This window comes from Anticarsia gemmatalis, chromosome 22, assembly GCF_050436995.1.
Source record: "Anticarsia gemmatalis isolate Benzon Research Colony breed Stoneville strain chromosome 22, ilAntGemm2 primary, whole genome shotgun sequence".
NCBI classification, from domain to species: domain Eukaryota; kingdom Metazoa; phylum Arthropoda; class Insecta; order Lepidoptera; family Erebidae; genus Anticarsia; species Anticarsia gemmatalis.
Window position 1 is genome coordinate 6,435,932 of NC_134766.1, and position 24,395 is coordinate 6,460,326.

The 24,395-nt window shown below is 34.3% G+C and overlaps 2 protein-coding genes across 4 annotated transcripts in view; one reads left to right on the top strand and one right to left on the bottom strand.

Annotated features, from left to right (window-relative positions):
* Positions 1-24,395, bottom strand: part of Dpp10 (Dipeptidyl peptidase 10) — a 199,759-nt gene that overhangs the window by 112,803 nt on the left and 62,561 nt on the right. The gene's annotated exons all lie outside the window — the stretch shown is intronic.
* On the top strand, positions 1,684-24,295 carry LOC142982885 (trypsin 3A1-like). The gene is made up of 6 exons (XM_076129606.1): positions 1,684-1,837; positions 8,717-8,888; positions 15,488-15,584; positions 16,768-16,929; positions 20,203-20,325; positions 23,746-24,295. Exons 1-6 carry the CDS (start codon positions 1,747-1,749, stop codon positions 24,241-24,243), a joined length of 1,143 nt encoding a protein of 380 aa, XP_075985721.1. The 5' UTR covers positions 1,684-1,746; the 3' UTR covers positions 24,244-24,295.

The window sequence follows — 24,395 nt, forward strand, 5'->3', positions numbered from 1 at the left end:
TGACTTCGTCCAGGTATAGTATATTTTTATCCCGTAGGAATGCAATATTTAGTTTAGTTAATATGTGAAGAAATTATTAAAATATCATATTTTATTTCATTCTATTTGGATAACAAACATCGGCCGCTTAAAGTCATGATTAAGTATTTTTTCAAGACAAACTTATTGATTGAATTTAATTGCCAACTAAAAAGAATATTCTTCGATTACTGTAGGAAAGTTTTGAAACAATATACTGCCATTTTGAACAAAGCAATACATTTTTACAAATCAAATTATATAAAAGCGATTTTCTCATTTTCTAAATTACTATGCGGTAACAATTTCATCACTGCATTCGCAATATATTATAGACGTTAGTTTAATTTATAGTTCAATAGAAGTACGGAAACACTCGGTATTTGGCAGTTTGGCAGAACTAAACACCACTTGGCTAGCTTACCGCAGTAATATCGATGTTGACACAAACATTTGCAGCCAGTTGAAAACATCCTGCTGTTACTAGTTTCCTAGTACACTAAGAAGAGTTTATAGGTAGATGTGACATTATATAAAAAGTTTGACTTAATTATATGTCTATCTAATATATAAAATTCTCGCGTCACAGTTTTCGTTGCCATACTCCTCCGAAACGGCTTGACCGATTTTGATGAAATTTTTTGTGCTTATCCGGTATCTATGAGAATAGGCCAACATCTATTTTTCATATCTCTAAGCGACACATTTTTTTTATTTATATGGCAAAACAATGTTGGCCAGCTCAGCTAGTTGCTTACATAAATTTTTGCTAAAAAATATTTGATGGTCTCCATGGCGCAGGAGTTAAGTTGGTCGCTTCGCCATTACCAGTGAATCGGAAGTTGTATTGGATTCGACTCCTAAGAAGCAAGCAAAGCAAGAAAAGCAAGAATAACTCTGTGAGGGGGAAGTGTCTTTAAAAAAACAGCCTAAAAAGACTATAAATAATAATGAAAAACTTTATTCTATTTGAATGAACAATCAAAAGGCGGTATTATTCATCTTTTAAACCTTCAGTGCAATTTATAGTCCAGAAGGTCAGTCTCATTCATTCAGCTTTTGATATGAGAATATTTTTATCGTTGATACTTACGTAAGAGCCAGCTTGAACCACGTCCTAACTGACAAATGAGGGATCTAAGGATTTGCATGATGCGAGCACGTGACGTCACTAAAAATATCAACCAGATTTTATGATAAAAGTGACTGAATGACTTTCTTTCTTACGTCTATTACTTATGAAGCTTCTATGTTTTATAGTTTGCTACTATTGGTATCTTTAACTCAACATGATTTAAAGTTGTCCGGAATTGATGCGATCGTGTCTGGCTTGACGTTTCGGCGCAAGTGACAATAGCTGTGGTCGTAGGACGTTTCAATAGACGGGGACAATGTGATCAGCACTCATATACACTATCGCTCAAACTAATATAATTATATGCTGTTTCTATAGTAGTATAATTTGATATTTTTCCCGAAATTGATAGCATTGACAAAAGTTATCCAGATCATCTTTTGGTAAAACTAATGTAAGTATAAAAGTCGCACAGCTTTCGGGAAAACGTATTTTAAAAACCCATCCACAACTGCCTTCGCTATTTTAGGCAAAATGTCTTTAATTGTCGCGTCTACACTCCTTCATCTCCATAGTCACACGTGCAACAAACATCACGTTTGTAAGCTACCAGCATCTGTGTATAGTACCGGTACTGAGCAGTGTACAATAAGATGTGGACTCTTCTACTGGTAGTGTGTGCGAGCGGCGTCGGAGCCAAGCTGGATGAAGATGAGCCTCAAGAAGATGCCTTTGATTTCTCTGGTACGTAGATTTTGAGAAGATTTAGACACATTTCTATTACCTTTATACATATTCAACAAGAGTCTGGTGTATGATTCAGGTCAATATTAGCAAAGGCACATTTTTCTTTCGTTCGATACTTAGTAGGAGTCTGTTATATAATTCAGGTCTATATTAGCGGAGTCATTTTAAGCTTGTTTCTTTTATGATAAAGATAGTGTGGTACCTTTTTGTAGAAGGCACATCTAAAGTTACTATAAAGACAGTGAAATATTTAGTTAAAAAAAAATGGTCTTGGTATTTTTTTTTAATCTAAGTGTTCGTTTATTTTTTTTATTTTTAAAACATATAAAACCTTGAAACAACAAGCCTTTTTTAAATGTTAGTATATAATAATTTAATCCCTTTTGAACATGATTTAAGAGCGGAATACACTTGGATTTTTCTTCTTTTACTTGAAAAGATTCTAAAGAACCACTATATACAAGATACGATATTGAATCTGCATTCCAGCGATACTATTCATATTGCAACGTTCAAAAAGCAATTTTGCTACCACAACTTTTGAAGCAAAGAGCAAAAATCCCAATTCAATAACTATCTCTTTCCAATCTCTTTAGAAAGAGCAAGAGAGCATGCTATTATACTCTTTGAATAGAAGTTTTGAACAAACCGCTTGTGAGTTTAGACCGGGAATAACGTTGTTGATTAATTCACTACAAAACTTTGAACTGCTAGTTAACTGTTTGTCATTCCAATAACTTGTACAAACGATAGTGCCTTAACTTTGGTATATTTTATCGAAAAGGTACCTAGGTCTAACCTCTCTCCCTCGTTTGGGAAGAAACCCTTGTCTTGCAGTAGGACAGTAGTGGGTTAAAAAAACGCTGTCATTTTTTTTAATCTATACTAATATTATAAAGCTGAAGAGTTTGTTTGATTGTTTGTTTGAACGCGCTAATCTCAGGAATTACTGGTCCGATTTGAAAAAAATCTTTCAGTGTTAGATAGTCCATTTATCGAGGAAGGTTATAGGCTATAAATCATCACGCTACTACCAATAGTAACAGAGTACCAGTGAAAAATGTTACAAAAACGGGGAAAATTTTGACCCATTCTTTCTTATGTGACGCAAGCGAAGTTGCGTGGGTCAGCTAGTAAAAGATAATTTTAACAAAAAGTAATAAAGTTAATAAAAATATCAACAACGAGAATAACAATTTTGACATCTGCTTTTAAATTCTATATCTTGAAAGAGTAACAGAACAAGGAATTACAAATGCTATATTAATAAAAAAAAAATGTCCAAATTTAATTATATTTATTTATTTTACAAATGCAACCTGATAATATTATACCTATATACTATAAATAATAATTTCGAATCTGATTCGGAATTCGAAATTAACCTGAGCAATATATAAAAAAAGTAACTCTAACATCTCGTTTAGCACGAGACTCAGCCAGGCATAATTATGTAACTGTATAATTTGCCGCGTGTTTGCCTAATATCGGTGGACTCACAATAACATGTTTTGTAAACCGCTCAAACATACAACACAAATATTAGTATCGACTGTTTTCATGCATTTTGAACTGCAGGAAAACGTGAAATTTGAGTCTACAATCATGATGACGATATCCGACCGATTTTGGCCATTGTGACCACATCAACTCCTAGTTGAATAGAAGCTGATGCGAGCGAAGATAGCTTATGTCGATAAAGAAAAGTAATACTGTATTATTTAAGGTCTAGTTTCACAGTTTATCTTTCTGATATTGATAGTTACCAGCACTTAAAAAGTCCGTCCCAGTAATTGTCAATTAAGACTGCAGTCGTTAAGCCACACCAAAGGTCTTTGAACGGCTTGAACAACTTTGACACTAGGATGACCACTAACCATACGATTTAAGAATGTGACTAACGCATAAGAGCTACGAAATATTTACTCTGAACTCAGTTTTTTAATAAGAGATTGCCTCCATGGCTTCGGGTTTGGTTATGCTTTGTGTCTGTTGTTTGTATGTTTGTAAAAGTCCCGGCGGCACAAGAGCAATGCTTAGTGAGTTGCCTTTAAAAAAAAGCAAAAGAGTTGCATCACAGTTTTAATACATAACAACTTTTGTCTGACCACATCAAGCAAAAATATCTTCAATATAGAAAATATTGTTATCAACCATTACCTTATTTTCGTAAAGTTTCTACATAACTTCGGTAAAAGTATGGCGTAAATAACATACTAATAATATCAAAAGGAAAGTTTTGTTTATTAGTTCGTGTCGCTGAAGTTCGTGGAAATGTTCCTGAATTTCAGTTTGATCTAGTCGTTGACCTTATTAATATTATAAATTGTTACTTTGTTGTGGTATTGTCTGTTCTTGTGGTCGGTATAATATGTTTTGCGTTTTGGCGTTTCAGGAACTAACTTATAATAAAACCTGGACTGCGAGATGCAAAGCATTGACAGACATACGGAATTACACAATTTAGTTTACAATCGCACGATTTAATACATTTGGTATTGTTACTGCTTTCTGCCTACCCCCAATGGAAAAAGGCGGTTTAATGATGTTTGTATGGCACTCTAGAGTAGTGAGAGCTAGAAACTTACAATAACTTTAAAAAAGTAGTTCTTAATGAATACGCAAACGGCGTCGTCATACAGGATGCTCTCGATAGTTACTTGGTTGTCGATAGTCGATAATGGATAGTGTTAGTAAATGCCTCTACAGGTTGCACTATAAAGTACGAGTTGGTAGATTATTTCCCAATGTCGGGTGATAATTTGTTAATCAGGCATGGTAAAAAAAAAACACCATTTTATACTGAGGTAGTTTCGAATAGGTTACCTGACACAAAATTGCTAGGCAGTTTCTTAAAACCCACGCTAGAGTTATTATAATCTGGGGAAAAGTGAGTACGTCGTGTAAGATAATGACAAAGATTATTTTAGCAGTGGGTTATGTTATTAAAATGATGATGACAATTAAGAGATAAATGGTCTATGTGTACAAGGCTCTATATACTAAAATTATAGGCCATGTGGCTTTATGTCTATTTTTACGCTTAGCTTATATGTTATATGTATAATACACATCTTTACTATTTATATTTATGAATTTTGATTCGGGTAAATATAATGATGGAAGGATTTGACTTGTTTTATGATTTTTCAAATTCCTATATTGACGAATTTTGAATGGAAAAAAGAAGTTTAAGCGAACTGCGACTACTGGCTACTTTTCAATTACAAAAAACCCATTGAACGCTAGTGAACCCCAAAAAATATCCTCTATAAAAATAACTAATTACTTTTTAATTTTTAAAGCAAAACAGATTAAAGTTTTTAAATCCTTTTGATGGAAGTCAGCTGTCTATCGTGTCCAGATGTAGCCATCAATCAAAAATATCCTTTAACTTGTAATGAACAAAGTTACCTAATACTAAAACTTGTCAAAGTTTTTGAAGGAAAGTATCGGTTTACTCATCAAATATTATGATTGACAGCCTCTTAAGATAACACTAATATTGTTATTACACCCATACCTATTTTGTTTACACCTTGTATATACGAAAGTTTGGAGTTTACGTTTGTTACGCTTTCAAGCGAAAGCTACAGAAGTGATTTTGATGACATTTTACACGATAGTTTATGAGTTGTATAAGCTTTAAATAATACTTTTTTATTTGAAAATTCCTGCTATTCTTCTGTCTTAAAGTGCCTTAAATTAAAACAAGCGAAATGTCAATTCACGTTACGATTTGTTTTCAAATTATTCAATACGCTATAAATAGCTATTTTTTGTTGAACTAATTGAGTCTTTTTAAAAACCTTAACCCTACAAAAAAACTTTTGTATAACATCACCTAGAATCCTATTTACTGAACCAGTTTCACAAAAAGCTTTATTTACCAAAAGTATATAAAATTCCCGAAAACATAGAAACAGAAAAGTTATATTATATATCATTCCCAAAAAAATATTCGGACGATTCACCCAAAAATTGTGGTCAAACTTTTATTCCAACTTTGTTCGGCGAAAAATTCTCACAATTCGCCCACTTTTTACACCGAGTCATGAAACGTTCGCGGCATTTATCAAATGATACACCTCTCTGTATATTTTTGCTGTACTTTTGTTGCACACCTGCTGCTTTAAAGCCTTTATCTGTTAAATAACTAGAATATAGCACTATGTCTTTAATAAATGTGATTAAACAATAATCAGTACTTAGTTTCTGATCAATTCTAAAACAAGAGAATATGTGAAAAGCTTCCTTTTTAACCTCCGACGCAAAAAGAGGGGTGTTATAAGTTTGACGTGTCTGTCTATGTATCTGTCTATCTGTGGCATCATATCTCCCGAACGGATGCAGTGATTTCAATTTAGTTTTTATTATACTAATTAATAGGTAGTCTAGAACGTGTTGTGGTATTATATGTAAACACAGGAACCAACATTCCCATGTTTAAAATATGATGACTTGTGGCAACTGAACTGAATCCACATCTCCTTCGTAGTTAGATGACCACCTCAATCACGCTACTACATACATACATACATAAAATCACGCCTTCTTCTCATAGGGGTAGGCAGAACCAGAGAATGCCACTTAATGCGATCCTTACATACATCCTTTGATTCACATCATATATTCATTTCAATCACATCCATACCTCTTGTAATCTACGATTTGCTATCAAATTAACAACTCAACTATACAATTCCTATCTGTATTCCAATCAATAGTTACTAGGTACCTTTGTAAAGCGGTTTGTTTTATCAAATCAAAGGCTTTGCTTGTCCAAAGTATGAGCTAACGGTAACCGGATGAACGGGAAAGTTTGGACGTCGATCGATTAATATAACCCGAGATGAATCTGTTGGTTAGTTTTAGTTACATTGTTGTATAGTGTATAGGAATTATGGAGATTATGCTGCAGTATTTTGTGGGATACTGATGCATTTCTGTGGGTATATTGTTAGCCTGCTTAATGAAAGATTTTTTTCCAATTTAGGTTCGAAAATGTTACTCGTAGAGTTTAAAGTTCTTACTGCTTTTAAAAAAATATTATTATTTATTAAGTAATGTGTTCGTCTCTTTTTTATTTTATTTGAATTACCACACGTTTTGGCTGGTAAATAATAGTTTTGCCATGAAACGTTTTTGCATTAAGTTCGTAGTCCAATACCTAACTATAATTTTACCTAATATTAGAATATTAGTCCTTACGAATAATTATAGTTCTTAGAGAATAATAGTCCTTACAGATCGGTATTATATTTATTATATTAGATATCGTTTAGAGATTACTAACAAGATATCTCAAAGTACTATTAATAAGAGAACTTTACCAATTCGTTCATATTTTATTAGGCACTCCATATTCCCTATTACGTATAACATTTTCGTATAAAACATATATTATTCTAATTCTGTTCAATAAATCAACTAGAATACCTGCTGTCTTTCATTACCTAAGGAAGTAGTCACTTTCAAACAATTTTATGCCTTATTTCCATTTAACATAGGGGTAGATTTCCTATGATAATATTGAATAGTCACAGATGTTAGGAATACCAATATTGGTTTCGTATAATGTCATTTCTGGTTGCCATGTCGAAATTCTTGGTCAAAATTATTGTATTTAAGAAATATACAGCTTAAGAGATTGTATTAGAGTTGCTTATTGATTGCATTTTGTTAGTGTTGACTAGCCAGAATATTAAAGATGGACAAAATGCTGCCCGTTGTGCATTGTACAGTTACTGTTTTTGTGAGGTTTTTTATTCAGTCATCATCTTTTTAAAATGAACTTTTCTTTCTAACATAATTACCAAGTAAATTCTAGTTATTATTGGAGTAACATAAAATACATTTTAGGTCTCAGATTTTCTACTTGTCGCGACTATCGGGAACCCGGCTAGCTGTCTGGAAATTTTGTATGAGATAGATTTTCATATAAAATTTCGCGCCTCTAATGGGCGCCATAGTAATTTTTTGTTTTGCATTTTAAATATCAAATTCTCGATATCTACTATCGATCGCTACAAGACACGGAAGTAAAGCTTGCAAACAGTGACAAACTTCTTCTAAGTCTTTGTATGACATGACTTTGATTCGTTTACTGCCAATACTCTCTTTACCATAGTTTGTCACGCATTGTTTTTATATACTACTTTATATATTACTTTTATATACTACGTTGTTTGGACATAAGGAAACGCTATCATATCGAATATAGAAAATATTTCACCATGACATGCAATCAAAATAAATCATGCACTGTACAACACTGTGTCGTGTGTGTGTTTTCAGTCAATAAATCTGTAACATAGAACATGACATAGTGGCATAGTTGGAAAACAGTGGTTTGAACGATAACCATAAGTTATAAGTTAGAATAAAGCCGTATGTTTTGATTTTGGTGAACATGTATCACGTTTTATGTATATGGATGTTATTAGCTGCTTTTGTATGTAAAATATTTTGAATTAATGCGATGTCATCACTCCGAGGATATATTGGTATTTTACTCCGTCTAGATACAAAAAAGAATCAGTAACTGACTCTCCCTCTATTGTGCAAGAGTCGATTACCAAGCTTAATGCGGATTTATAACTTCAAGAGATGATTTCAGGAACTCTTAGGGATTTAAGCTCCTTCATATAAGATATAGTCACTTTTAAAAATTGATGTTGTTAATCTGATGTCCAAGGGCAAGTAATTGTCGTATACATACGTTACCAAAGTCTGGACCACTGTTGAGTATATAATGACAACAAGGAAAATCTAATTGCACTTTGGTCGACCTGGGAATCGACCCTGCGACCTCTTTGCATACACTAATGTTCAAACTATAGTGACTTCTATAACACTATATATTTATTTCTCTAGCTGGTGACGACAACGACGACAGCACGGAGCGTATCGGCGCGACCATCACACAAGTAGTCCAGCACCCATACGCCGCGTCCCTGATGATGAATGACTCCTACATCTGCAGCGCCATCATACTCAACAACTACTGGCTGCTGACCCTGTCCAAATGCTTCGAGAGTATACAAGCGTGAGTATCACCTCTTTGGATTTATGCGAGCCTGGTACCTTTCTACCATTTAAGTCAGGAGAGTCCATAATTTTTTGGTGCTTTCAACCATGTGTTTTTTTGCGATTAACTAGATTTTCAGTTGCTTTAAACTTCCTATGGTTAATAGCAGAATTGCAAAGTTTTCTCGAAAAATGTTAAAAATAAGACAGAAGAGTCACATATTATTATCGTCGGTTCCTGATATCAAGAATGTCGTTTGTTGGAGTATTATTACTATATACATAGAAATATGCACCTAAAGGATAGTCACTATGTAAGATAAAATAATTTAGCTGTAATAGTTGGCCTGACGAAAACCTGTTGCGATTGTTCTTTCTTAAGCTTCTTAACTATGGATTTAAGTTACGTAACCCCAACATAACGCGATTGATATCGTTATATTACACTCCTGATTTCCAATCAATACAACAATTAATTACTATAAATACTAACGAAGTATTTATAACAGTATAATTACGACATTGTTTGTATAAAGGGTGATTATGACAGACTAGCTGACCCGCGCAACTTCGCTTGCGTCACTTAAGAGAGACTGGATCAAAATTTTCCCCGTTTTTATAACATTTTTCGTTACTACTCCGCTCCTAATAGCCGTAGCGTGATGTTATATAGCCTATAGCCTTCCTCGATAAATGGGCTATATAACACTGAAAGAATTTTTCAAATCGGACCAGTAGTTCCTGAAATTAGCGCGTTCAAACAAACAAACAAACAAACTCTTCAGCTTTATAATATTAGTATAGATAATATCGGTTACACACAAATAACATGTTATTACTTAGTGTATGCTTACGTTGCTCGTTACACAGTTGCCTTTGATAATTTCGTAATATTTTCTAATGTTATGTAATATTTAATGGTAAAGAAAGGTAAAGAAGTTTGGTATTACTTTACTAAAACTTTTACAAAGTATTAATGTCATACTTTAATTACTTTACAAAGGTATGTGGGTAATGTGTCCAGTTGCTCTCACCGGTGTGTAAACAAACGTAAATGTCTGATGGTTAAGCAGCCCTTGGTGCGGTCATTCCATAGATGGATGGCCGTGGTATTTGGACTGTGCTTCAGAGGGCAACGTAATAAGTCAGTTTATGTCGATACCCTTTCGGGCGGCTTGAACAGCTCTGACACTAGGTTATCCGCTAACTATACGATTAATTAACAATTTAGAAGTAATTTTTTATCACTGGTTCTAGGAATAGGAAGATAAATATCCTACATTTTTAACACTCGTGTAAGTTTTTCGACTGTTCTCGAAGGAATGCGAAGTTCTTACTCGCACGTGGCCACCGCAAGCGTGATAAACGCAAACGACCTTTCGTTTTAAAGAGTAGAGTCGCGTAATGCATTGCAAACAGTTGAGCTGAACTTAATTACAGCTGTGTAATAAGGTTTTAACACGATATCAATAGATAATATAATGACGGCGAAGCATGAGTGGCGCATTGGTTAATGTGGTCGCCATGCCATTAAGACTACGTCGGGAGGTCATGTGTTCGATTCTGAGATTGATATAGCATTGTTTGCGATACATAGAAAAAAATATAACAATATTTCACTCCTTTCAGAAAATTTTCTCTTAGCACTCCTGTTCATTTCTAAGGAATCTTCATACTAAATTACAACATTTTATGCACAGCAGTTTTGGCTGTGCGTCTTCTATTAGTCAACCAGTCAGTCACTTAGCAACGGAAGAGTTTTATATATTTATTTTCTTAGTATCAACATACATAGATCTATCTATTTTTTAACATTATATATCTTTCCTAGTATTGACTATACATACATAAATACATGAGGATATGTAAGAACCACAAGTAATCCTACAGATAATTAATGAAATTCATACCATAGACACAAACATGGCTATTAACGCGTTTATCTGTGCTGTTAATTCGCAAATAAATGATACTGTTTACGTAAAATTAAGTCGACATTACGAATCCTTCGTTCTGTAAATATTCACCATAGTGCTATCTTACTCGCACGTCAAGTTTACAGTAGGAGTGAAAGAGACGGCTGTATTTACACAAGCTGTGTCAAGTTACGCATTGCGAACCGATTTGAGTCGACTATTGCTTTTATGTGATAAGCAGAAATGTTTACAAATATTGGTATGTTTGTTCTTTTTCACGTTAATTGTAATTTTTATTGAAAGGATTATACGGGAAATTGTTGTTTAAGTGTCGTTATTATACACATAAGAGTCAGACTTTAAATATTCGAATTAATTGTTATTATGTTTATACAACTTCACGTTTGGCGCAGTGGTTAACGTGGTTACCTCGCCTTAAAAACCAGGTTCTAGGTCCGTTGTGTCCTTACAGGTTCGAATCCCGACTACGAGTATCCGTTCTGCGTCTGGATGTAAATTTATCTATATGAAAATGTAGAAAAGTATGAGAAGTTTCACACAGTTGTCTGGTTACAGTACAAACTTTGTTTAGTTGTAATCAGATGACTATTTTTGAGTTGTCCAAATATATTTGTACTAGCTGACCCGCGCAACTTCGCAAGCGTCACATAAGAGAATCATAATTTTCCCCGTTTTTGTAACATTTTCACTGGTACTCTGTACCTATTGGTCGTAGCGTGATGATATATAGCCTATAGCCTTCCTCGATAAATGGGCTATCTAACACTGAAAGAATTTTTCAAATCGAACCAGTAGTTCCCGAGATTAGGGCGTTCAAACAAACAAACAAGCAAACAAACTCTTCAGCTTTATAATATTAGTATAGATATGAAAATTTAGAAAAGTATACGAAGAATAAGTAGTAGAAGTACGTACCCATGTAAGTTTCACACAGTTGTCTGGTTACAGTACAAACTTTGTTTAGTTGTAATCAGATGACTATGTTTGAGTTGTCCAAATATATTTGTATACTAGCTGACCCGCGCAACTTCGCTTGCGTCCAATAAGAGAGAATGGGTCAAATTTTTCCACGTTTTTGTAACATTAATTGCTGGTACTCTGCTCCTTTTGGTCGTAGCGTGATGATATATAGCCTATACCCTTTCTCGGGTATAAAAATAGCTCCATACCAAATTTCATGCAAATTGGTTCAGTAGTTTAGGCGTGATTGAGTAGCAGACAGACAGACAGACAGAGTTACTTTCGCATTTATAATATTAGTATGGATAATTACTATTTAATTTAAAATAATATTACATTATGGTATTCCTACACGTGTTTGAATTGTACAAAAATCTTTTACGAATCAGTATATTTATAGAATGTTATTTCTATAAAGGAAGAAAATGAAACGTGCATCAATCTTCCAAAATGGATAGCTCTCATCCATCAACGTTTAGAAATTTACATCCCACGGATACATTAAAAAACATTCAATTAATGTACATAAGTAATATTTATACCATGACTTTTTTACCTACATTCAAATTTATCATTTCTATTGAACATTTTTTTGTTTCTTGTTCCGAAGTATTCCTTTTTCAGCACCAATTGCAGCATGTATAGTTGTCTACATTCAGCACCTAAGCTGTAGAATATGAGAAAGAGTTTAGCTTCTCAAAAAATGGTCTTGAAAGGAAATCATTTCATTGTATTATTTAGAGATATTTTATTTGTCATTAATTCCTAATTTGAAGAAAACTTACGCATAGATAATTAAGTCGCGCTGCGTCCGTAAGGAATAGAAACCTATGTGGCAGTGCATAAGCCACTGTAAAAACTACAGTAACATTTAAAGCTCCTTTGATTGAGTTCCCCAAGTCATTGTTATACACGCGATAACAATGAGATTACAAATGAAGATCAATTTTGAGAACAAACAAGGGTTAGGTTATAGGTTTAATAAATTCTCAAAACCTTTTCCTTCTTAGATAATTCGTCAAATATTACTCCCCCCAAGTTTTTTGTTTTGCCCTTTTTATACAAGAGACTAAACAATGTAAAGAAATGTTTACATATTAATCGTACTTGCTGAATTTTATTTCTTGGAAGCCTACCAAAACGTTTGACTAACACACGAACACAACACACATACTCATATTCCAGTCTCTATAGGTCAATAACCTTTAAACAGAGGTATTTTATTCATCGTATAGCCTACTGTTAAAATTTGCCAGTCGCCCAACAGCCATTTTTGTGGCTTAACGACTGTTATCTTAATTGATAACAACCAGGAACGACTGTTAAAGTGCTCTCCAAAGCACTTTATAGTCACGTTTTACTCATATACCAGTAAGGGGCCACCCATCTAGGTGTTATCCGCGCTATAAGACACTTAACTCTTAGTTACGTGGCCACCTATCTACAAAATGTCCGTACTAAAGATTGCTTAGCCTTGTTAGTTTGTCGACCGGTGAGTATAACTATCCTAAAAAAGGAAAAATGCTTATAAATGTTATTATATTTCGCGTTAGATGAGTTTCTCGATAGATGTTTCGCTAATATTGTCGTGAAGCAAGCGTGAGGTCCCAACAATGACGAGGTATGAACCCTCTCCATACTGTGTATATTGTGCAAGAGATACCTATTTGTCGGAAAATATACATTGTAAGAAAGGTTGCAGTGATTTAAAAGACGTATTGAGTATTTTATAGAATACTAGCTGACCCGCGCAACTTCGCTTGCGTCACATAAGAGAGAATGGGTCAAAATTTTCCCCGTTTTTGTAAAATTTTGTACTCGTACTCTGGTACTCTCCTATTGGTCTGCTGATGATATATAGCCTATAGCCTTCCTCGATAAATGAACTATCTAACACTTAAAGAATTTTTCAAATCGGACCAGTTGTTCCTGAGCTTAGCTCGTTCAAACAAACAAACAACTACCTGAAATCATATTTGGTAGTTTAGAAGATTATCTATCATTCTCCTTTCTAAAACCTATACGCCTCAACAAAATCAGTTATTATCAACTAACAAAACATTTTCTCCACACTCACTCGCTTCTCAAAGATTTACGTCACACAATAAACCGGGCTAGTACCGCCAAAGCCTGACAATAATAGCCCTACAAGGCCACAAATCGGCCGGAAGGGTCTCTGGACAAATCTCATACGTATATATAGCACTGGGTACTGTGATAGTGGGTTATGGGAGTAGTAAATGGATAATGGCTTGAGGTAAACTTGGTGATATTATTTTGGATATATTTGACGGCAGTTTGGGCGTTTAGAACTGATTTTAGGTAATAGAATCCGTGTTGTGTGCGTTTTGATGTAGTTAGAAATTATTCTTGTTATTAAACTGTGGAATCTAATTTTATAATCAATTATCCGAACCTTTTTAAACAACCCCTTGCCTGTTTAAAATTCGATTTCAAGGTCTTTCTCAAGTTAACAGTCTTGCTCAAGATGTCATTATCAATTAAATATGTGCTTTGATATGCCACACATCAGAACTATTGACACTGCGCTGATGTATGAGATGATGATGAGAATTATATTAAACTTTTTTGGGAGAAACGAATTTAATATGGCATTAATAATGTATGCAAAACACGCCGAATTAAAATTATTTGGCTGTCAAAAATACTACGTAAAAATCTATATATAATTTAATAACTATCCCACGTACACAGCAAAAACACACAAAACACCACACACTATAATGCCATTATCATCAAGCAAACCACAGTCCCAAACTAGTGAACAAGTAAGGTAAAACGATACCGTCATGGGAAGGTAACCGCTAATGGGTGTAGCGACGGCTTATATTTATAGCGTATATAACTATAATGTAGTTAACAATAGAACCCAGCTAATTCGCTGAGGTATAGGGACGTTTGTGTTATGTATTGTGGAAGAAAGGAAGCTGGTGGAAGAAAAGGACTATTTAGAATGAGGAAATTATTATCAAAATCATTTATATATTATAACGCGAGGCGCCCATAGCCAGTAGCGCTCACCGGTCGGTAAACGATCTGTGGATTAAGCAACCCTTGGCGCGGTCATTCCATAGATGGGTTACCGCATAGTGGTATTTTTAGCTGGGCGTCTCCGTGCTTTGGAGGGCACGTAAAAAGTCGATCCCGGCTGTTGTCTACTAAGATCAGTCGTTAAGCCATGTCAAAGGCCTCTCGGGCGGCTTGAGCAACTTTGACACTAGGTTGACCAATAACCATACGACAAGAACAACATTATAATGCACAACGTTATCCGTCATTTATTGGTTAAAGATTGTGATATTGTGCGGTTTCGTTGCAAAGTAATTACGCTATGTGATTTTGCGATGACTTTGAGGTCAGTCAAGACACGTCAAGAAGATTTATTGTCATTTTACGATTGTGCAAAGAAAGCGTGTTGTTTAGGTACTTATTTGTACAATAGTAGTAAATAACAGGTAGGAGGTATGAAATTTGCTGTTATTTTATAATAAGAAAATAACATGTTACGACTTAAGACAGAAGGAAGAGAATAATTCAAGTAATAATAACAAAAAACTTTACGCTATAATAAGTGTCGACATTCTACTATACAATTATCGTTATTTTTAACCTAATTAAATATGTATATACTACCGATATTGTATACTGATTAACTATTAATGAAAAACTGTTGTTAACTAAGTAAATATGTTATTTTCAGTGACGTGTTAGCGTCGTACGTGACGCACAGAAACCTGGGCAACTTCACAATACGCGCCGGCAGTTCGTACAACAATAAAGGAGGTTCTGTCTATAAGGTACTACTTGTTATATATCTCATGTTTGAACTATGATATGTTCTAAAGACTTAAATAGTAATGAGGATACTTTTTAAATTGTACGTTGCGTATGTGTTGGGCATAATTTTGATAGAAAATCCTGTTTTCTTTCTAGTGGTTAAATCATTACTAGAGTCTAGTTAAGATTACGTATCCACGTAGCTAAGCTAGCTAAGTGCTATTCTGTATTATTTAGCTAATTTGTCAACTAAATCAGTAGCGCTATCAGCAACATCACGTCGCTAAACTTTGGAAGAAAGTGCAAATATAAACTCTTCCTTCAAGATTATATTCTTCATTTAAATCCGCTGTTTTCTGGATTTCCCAGTTTGGGATGTATTAATACCACAAAAGCGGCAGTGATTTTCTCACGAAAAAGGAAAACATAAACTATAAAACAGTTTACGAAAAATCAGCAAAAAAAAAACCAGCCAGCCTCTCAAACGTTTCCAAAACAAAACCACGAACGCTGTCCATCTCGGTTTTTATTCGGCACATAAAATGTTTTACGAGGGCCAGTCGTCGGTGGTGACGGCCAATAACGGTACAAACGCCACTCAGCGGCGTAATGAGTCGGTTAGCGTCACTAGTTTATTGTCACGTGTCATATGAGACACTGGAAATGTTTGGTACCTACTTTCTAGTGTCTGTTGTTTCGGTCGAAGAAAATTAGGTTTAGGGTTAGGTCATTGTTCTTTAATTTGATATACTGTATCGAATAAACTCTTAATAGTTGATATTACTTCTGAGGCACCTTAGCCAGTTGTATTGTAAAAATTTCAAACTCTCAAAGGAAAAAGACGTCTTGCTTAGTACCTACCTACAATATTGTCACAGGGTCGTATAACTCAAATCACATTTAGTATAAGAAAATGAGCAGACCATTTAAAAAAGTCTGTTTATTGGTTTTATAATGCTTAGTCAGATTATAGGACTAATAAATAGATTTAGTTATAGTGTGAACAAAAAACCATTGCTGGTCTGAAACCTAGCGTAGAATACTTATTTTATTCCCCTTATTCATATAATTATAGAAAAGTCTGTTTAATGCTTACTCGGATTATTGTACTAAAAAATAACTAAAGTTATAGTGTGAGCAAATTTAAAACCGTAAGGTACCGCTTTGAAAACTCATATAGAATTTTTATTTCGTTTGTTTCAGTTAAAAATGTTAATAAACAACTTCGATCACCACGTGACAGCGGTGAAGGTGGAAAAGCCGTTGGAGTTCAGCTCCCAGCTGGACAGCATCAAACTGCCCAGTGCTGAGGATGAAGTCACGTTGGGATACCTCGCCTCTATGATCGCCTGGACTCCTAGTGGGGTGAGTGAGATAGAATACACTTGTGACTGCTCATTATGATGCAGAATATAGATTTTATTAGCGTGAGTGAGACAGAGACATACAGTTTGTGGCAACGTTAGTGGAAAGTAAAGATTCGATTTACTTTTGAAGAGTTGACATTTTATTGTTCTACTGAGGTTAGGTGACTTGGGCCAAAATCGAAAATATAAGAAAATAAAATGGAAAGTAATTTTGGCACCTCCACTTTATAGAGAAGAATCGCATAGTTGGTTTATGGTTTTAGAAAAGCAAAGTTCCAGTTTCTATCAGTCTTAAAGTCTTGAAAAGGCTATTCAGGTTTGATAAATAGATAAGATATATACTAGATAGTCACTTTATTTTATACAGTCGTATTTTTTTATAGTTTTTACCACAATATTGTCGCATTGCATGGACACGATTACAACTTGATAAAAAAGCTGTACATCCTTTTCATCTATACTAATATTATAAAGCTGAAGAGTTTGTTTGTTTGTTTGATTGTTTGATTGTTTGATTGTTTGTTTGTTTGTTTGTTTGTTTGAACGCGCTAATCTCGGGAACTACTGGTCCGATTTTAAAAATTCTTTCAGTGTTAGATAGCTCATTTATCGAGGAAGGCTATAGGCTATATATCATCACGCTACGGCCAATAGGAGCAGAGTAACAGTGAAAAATGTTACAAAAACGGGGAAAATTATGACTATCTTAAGTGACGCAAGCGAAGTTGCGCGGGTCAGCTAGTATTACATAAAATCTAACTTGCAAAATATTGGTCTATTGAGTCCTTTAACCCTTTAGGGAACAAGCTCGTGTTATGTTAAAACCAGTTTTTTTCTACTACAAAGATTCTTATAAAAATATAATTTAATAGCAACACATAATTTCCCGCGGGTCACGTAGAACGCCTACTAACATATTATATCAGAACAAATCTCATTAATCTGTTTGCTCGTTTCATATATTCTGGCTTAGGGTCTAAAATAACTGGGAATTTGGGCCACAAATATGCGAAAAAATCTAACACTAGACTTCACTCGCGAGTTCTTTTGAACAGAAAGATTGCTCGAGATATTTTGACTCGTTTTCCTGCAAAAAAATATCTCAACTTAGCTACCAAAAACTTTAAATTTAACAGTTATTCAGTAGTTTAGCAGATAACATGTCACCAACATCAAATGAGTCACACCAGCACATCAAAATATGACTATTAAACATACTGCATTTAATTTGTGTACTTATGCTGATAATAATAGTTTTTGTTTTATCAAAATCGGGTCAAAATTACCGAAGTTACAGCGTTATAAAGTTTCACTGCTTTTTTAAATTTGTGTTGCTTCGCGCGCTATGCGCTGACGTCACGTCGTGACAGACACGCTTGTTCGACTGCGGGTGATGCGGAGTTTTGATTTAAAAAGGGATTTGCATTTAATATTTAAAGAGTCTGTGTATGTGTATGTGTTATAAATTTAATCATCGTGTTTTTTGTAAAATAAGCCTCCACTAAGATATCCTCGATCTCGATCGCCATGCACACAATCATCAACGAAACCCAGGTAAAGAAAGTTGAACTCGTATACTACTAATAATATTTTTGTGTGTAGTTAACAATAAAATTGAAAGTTTGTTACAACTGGCATTACAAATAATGAGTGTTACGTACCTACCAAGTGTACATTTGGAAAACCTAGTTTTAAAATAATATTATAAAAAAAAAAATTGTCACCCCTGCCTCTGACTTTACTCTGACTTAGATTAGGTGTCTTTTGCAAAAATATAAAACAATTTACCTGAACAGAAAAAAACAATTTTTGGGGTGTTTTTTCACTGGAGTTAGTACACATAGGAACAATACAACATTTTCTAACCATTTTGTTTGTCCACTATAAGCAAAACAAATTATTTAAAGCGAAACCGCGAGAGCGCAACGAGCCTATGTAGGTATCGGCAAGTACTGACGAAATAGCAATGTCACGAGATGACGTCACACGTCCGTGCGGCCGCTTCGCCGGAGTTTGGCGCGAAGGCCTACTTTGACGTTTAATATCTCGGTCATTTTTGAAGATACGAAAAAAATAAAAACAGATTTTTTATCCTTGAAGTACCTAGTTTTTAAATATGCTCAAAACAAAAATCATTGGTGTGACTCATTAAGTAACGTTGCAATTAACATGTACCATAATATTGCTTCTCGTAGATGTCGCGATAGTAAGAATGTTATAGAAAAACCATTACCTGAATAAAAAATAAAAAGCAAGAAATGAAAAACTAATTGTTACACAACAATTTAACAAAATCGCCTCCCCAGAAATGTAATATAGTATGTATTTGGAATACCTTCACCTAAATTTAGAAAAAATAACTGGCAAGAAGTGAAAAAAATTGCTTCATAAAATCATTCGAGACATATTTAGTACGTACATATTTTTAGAGCTGCCTCATATAGGCCCGTTATTTAAACACCTCGATAAAGGTCATATATTCGCTCGCAAGATAACCTATAAACTTCTATCTCACAAAATATTACATAGGAACTCTCTATTTTTTTGTTCCTTCTTTATGTATATGCTTGTATGGCGCGGTCGGTAATAGATCCGACTACTGATTACGAGGTCTCGGGTACGATTCCTGGATCGGGCAAAGTATTGTTGATCTTTTGTAATTTAGACAAGATAATATTTCTCAATAGTAACTAGAGCTTGGTAATGTGCCTTGTATATGGCAATAGGCTCGTTTGTCTGCCACAATATAGGACTGATATTGTTAATGGCAAAACGTGGATGTATTACCTGCTGCTCCTACGGGCATAATATGGTCCCCATTTATTTACGAAGTATAAAAATATAGAGCGTTGAATTGTTGCCTCAACAATGGAACGGGAAAGCTAGGCATATGAATTTCCGTAGCAAGAATGTAGCTTAGTTTTATCTTGAAATGAAGGACGTATTTTATTTTTACCCTCATTTAGTTGCGATATTGTAGTTATACATTGTTGCTATGAAATTTCGTAGAGCTTCGTAGGGCTTTGTAGAGGCCTCGTAGATGGGCTACGAGACTTGAGCTACGAAGTTACGTTAGTACAATTATTGCATTTAATTTTGTATTATTGTATTGACAAGTATATTTAATACATGTTTAGATTGTGTTGGTTGATTTTCATACTCGAAAAAGTTTTTACTCTACAGCGTGCTACAAATGTTTTAGTATAATTGTAAGTCGCGATACAATTTTCGTCTTTTGTTCAAAAGTAGTTATAAAATGTTTTTCTTTCAGCACATACGACTAGTGAACGCGCCGGTAATAGAACCTGCGATCTGTGAGAGAAATACCAAGATGATACCTGGACATTATATCTGTCTGGGAGGAGTACAAGACCCTAATAGACATTTTTGTAGAGTAAGTAAACTTAACCTTATTATTTTTAATTGATAAGTTATATTGTTAGTTTGCGATTAATTATACGTATTCTAAGCATCAACTTCAAATACATTTTCTTAAATTTATCAAGTTCGTCAAGCATAAATAAGCTAAGCATTATTTTAAGTAAAAGGTTTAGTAGTTATTTTGAAATAAAGACCGCTTTCTTATTTATTGTAATACTTAGGTTTAACTGTCACTGAACCAGATTGAATAACGACAAAAACGTCCCGATAAGAGAACTCACATTTAAATAATACAATTATCAAAATTATACATTTTCATTGAGTTACATTTGATATTACTGTAGATCTTAAAAAGAACTTACTTATATTTTAAAACGTTATCACACGAAACTAAATTCTCATTCTTATCTTAACCAAACTACAGTTTGAACATCAAACAATAATTAGCGCGGCTGAACTGGGGCACGTCCTTTAAGTACAGAATCGATACTTGGAAACATCTGCCAACTTAACAATCAATGATAATGTAAGCCTGACCTTCAAGCGAGATATGGAAATTTCTGGGAATATTCTATCTATCTATTTTATAGGCCGACGTTCACCCATTGTTCATTTTAAGGTTCCTACTTCATAGTATTAGCTCGGCAAACATTACGTTGCATTATATATAGTGCTTATTATGTTAAGTAGCTGTTGGTCTTCCAATAAAATAAATAACTAAATGATTACTTAGATGTATAAATACTAATATATGAATATATTTCAAGGCTAAAATATATCCATAGATCCACACTGTAATAAAGGATAAACAAAATACATAATAACCTGTAATATATTCTCAGATTTCTCCAAAATGTACATAAAAGAGGATTTTATTCAAAAGTGTGTAGAATATAACCAGGTCTTGCCATTAAACGCTATTTTAAAAAAACACAATATCATTATCATTACTGTAATTTACTTCCTAACCTTTTCAATATATTACTTAATTCAAAGGCAGTCTCATCACATCTTTTTACATTAAAATCAGGCATAATTTTTCCACCACATTACCCATTTTATTCAAGAAAAAAAACATGGTATCTATCTTGTGCTTACTCACTCAAAATAAGATCAAGCTTGTTAATCCTGAAATAATAATTAGTCGTCCCAAAATCAGTGACTTTCCTCGTAATTGTATAGGCGTAATTTGTTCAGTTTATCCAATCTAATAATTACGGGTATAATTCACTCAGTGTTACAGTGTGCTAATTACAGACATTACGGTTTATTTTAGTGATAAAAATATGTGGTAATTATTTTATCTGATAGATTAGAAAGCCATTTATAGCCTTACATAAGAAACTGACAGTCTCTGTGGCGCAGTAGTTTGTACGACTGCTAACCTCGTGGCTTCGGGTTCAATTCCTGGGACGGGCGAAGTGCTGGTCTTTCCTAATATATTTCGAATAATTCTCAATAGTGGCCCGGAGTTAAGTAACGCGCCCGATATAATAATATTGCACTTTACATGCGACTAACACTATGTAAATGGCGATACGCAACTGCATACCTCTGTCTATAACCTTTGAGTATAACAGGCGTGATGTTAGAATGTATGTGTTACTAAAAAAATTAAGCCGTAATTATGTATATGTACTTAAACTATTTAATGAATTGTGATTTAATGATACAGACTCTATACGTTACTTGGCCGTATGAAGTTTCATAGTATCGGTTATAAATAGGTTTATCTTTAAGTGTACAATAATAAAAAGTAAATAAACCAGACAATATTCATATTAATCCCCGTGTGATACAAAAAGTTGATTATTCAGTCGGAGCACGAGACGTTAATAAATGAAGTGAAAACAATGATACATACGATGATTTATGTGTTACGCTTCCGTACAGGAGAGCCCGTTTTATTTTACTGGAACCGGCTATGGGATATGCATTGTTTGTTGTATAGATGGTTCTTGCTGGTTTGTTTTCATAATAGATTGTAGACATGTTTCAAAGGAGCTCGAAGCTTGGTAACAACAGCCACACTGATCGATCTTTGAGGTTAAGCTACCCTTGCCGAGGTGATTATGTGGATGGGTGAGCAAATGATTGTCTGGTATAATATGTTTTGTAAATAGGGAGGTAAGGTAGGTTGCAATAAGAGTTACCCTCTAACTGCATAGATATAATGTCGGTTAAATAGATACAAAAAATGTTTGGTTTTATTTCGGTGGTACTCGTATGTTAAGATAGAAAAATATTGCACATTATTGATTACGCTTATCTCAAAAGATTCACAAAACCAGTATTTATCGGATATTTTATTGATTGAAAACCATCCATGCAATATCGTTAGCTCCTTAACAGATTGGGCCATAGAAACTGATCATATTTCATTCTGCACCCCAAGGGAGCTCATAAGGGTAGAGGCGCGAGTGAAAGCGTACAGCGAGAAGAATAGCGTTTATAACATTAGTTGATCAGCTTTCTTTTGTTTTTGGATAGATGTTTCCTTTTTGCATTTTATGTTCTGATTTGAGTTAATTTTGTGCAAACGCATAAAGTTTCGTATTGCTTTCATAAGTGTGGAGAAAGACGTAAACATGCGAATTGCTATAAACTCTGCAATATTTTTTCGTTTTATTCGCATTCAGTCGAGTACCTAAAATTCCACAATCTATTTAGAAATACTTACTGAGCAATAGAATTCATATATAAATGACCAACAAGCATAAATCTAACTGTATTTTTCAACTTACATAAATCAACATTGCCTATGCGATCCTTTTTCATGAAGCGAATTTTGATAGAAGCTCACATTACCCGCTTCCCGCTCCTCTAATGTTCACGCTAGCACTAAGACCTGAACCATCAAGCCTATAGATTGAAGGGTAAAAAATAGCATGTCTTTACTGTGACGTACACTTCCTTTTATAGAAATTTATCGCTCGTTGCCTCTTGATGGAGTAACGACTATATTGACTTTAGATTGAACTGATATTTTATATCTGAGAATTTGTCAATCGTATTCATTAGGCGAATGGAGCCAATTGATTGCGTAATGGATTGAAACAATGGAGCATCGATCTCCTCGCTGATGCTGATGTCTTGGTACTTTTAAACGCTTTTAATTAGAGGGTTTGCAAAAAGTTCTTATCGTTGATGCGAAGTCAATTATAGTCATTTTGTGTGTATTGTCGCGTTGTATGTTTAAATTAAAATTAGAAAATATCACTCTTCCACACAAATCAAAGGACCAAGTCCAGTACTATCGACTACCGATATCTATTCTCTGTATCTAGTAGCTATTGAAAACTATTTGAAATAATTTTGCATACCAATAATTTTAGTCAAATAGAAATAGAAAACCGCTTTAAAATAAAAAAATATATATCCCATAAAAATACATATAGTATTACTTTTCTATGATTTTTTTTTTCTTTTCCAGAGAGACAACGGTGGCGCGGTAATCCAAAACAACACACTGATCGCCATATCAGCTTTCATCAACACTTGTGCGCTGTACTACAAAACACACGCCTTTCCAAGGATCTCTGTCTTCTCCCGCTGGCTGGACACCATCATATGGGACGAGGAAACACGCCCAACATCCACAGCACCGTTACCTACCACCACAGAGTCAACCACGACAAAACCAGTACCAAACAGCACCGTAGCGCCTGAAAGCGCGCCATACTTCGCTGACCCAAGCAAATTCATGCTGACTTTACCCTTCGATCCTATTAATGTACCTCTCGAACCAGCCGAAGATAACATTGTACTCCCAAGAATGAGTCTATACGAGTCTTATTTACAGAGTCTTTCGAAGAATAAAGCCTCCAGTGAGCCTCCGACGACGTCCCCGAAGCCTGACTGGAGACATATCGCTCCAGCGCTCAGTCAACTGTATAGATTACCAAAGACTTACGAGTTTGATTACAATTAATGTTCGAGTTAGTTATTTTGATATAAATTGGAAAATAAATTAATAGCAGAAGTATTTTTTCTTTATTTCTGATCCCGTACAGGTTGTTAAAGTAAATTGTAAGGCAAGGTAAGAAGAAAAGCAAAATTGCCATAATCTTGTTAAAACAAAAT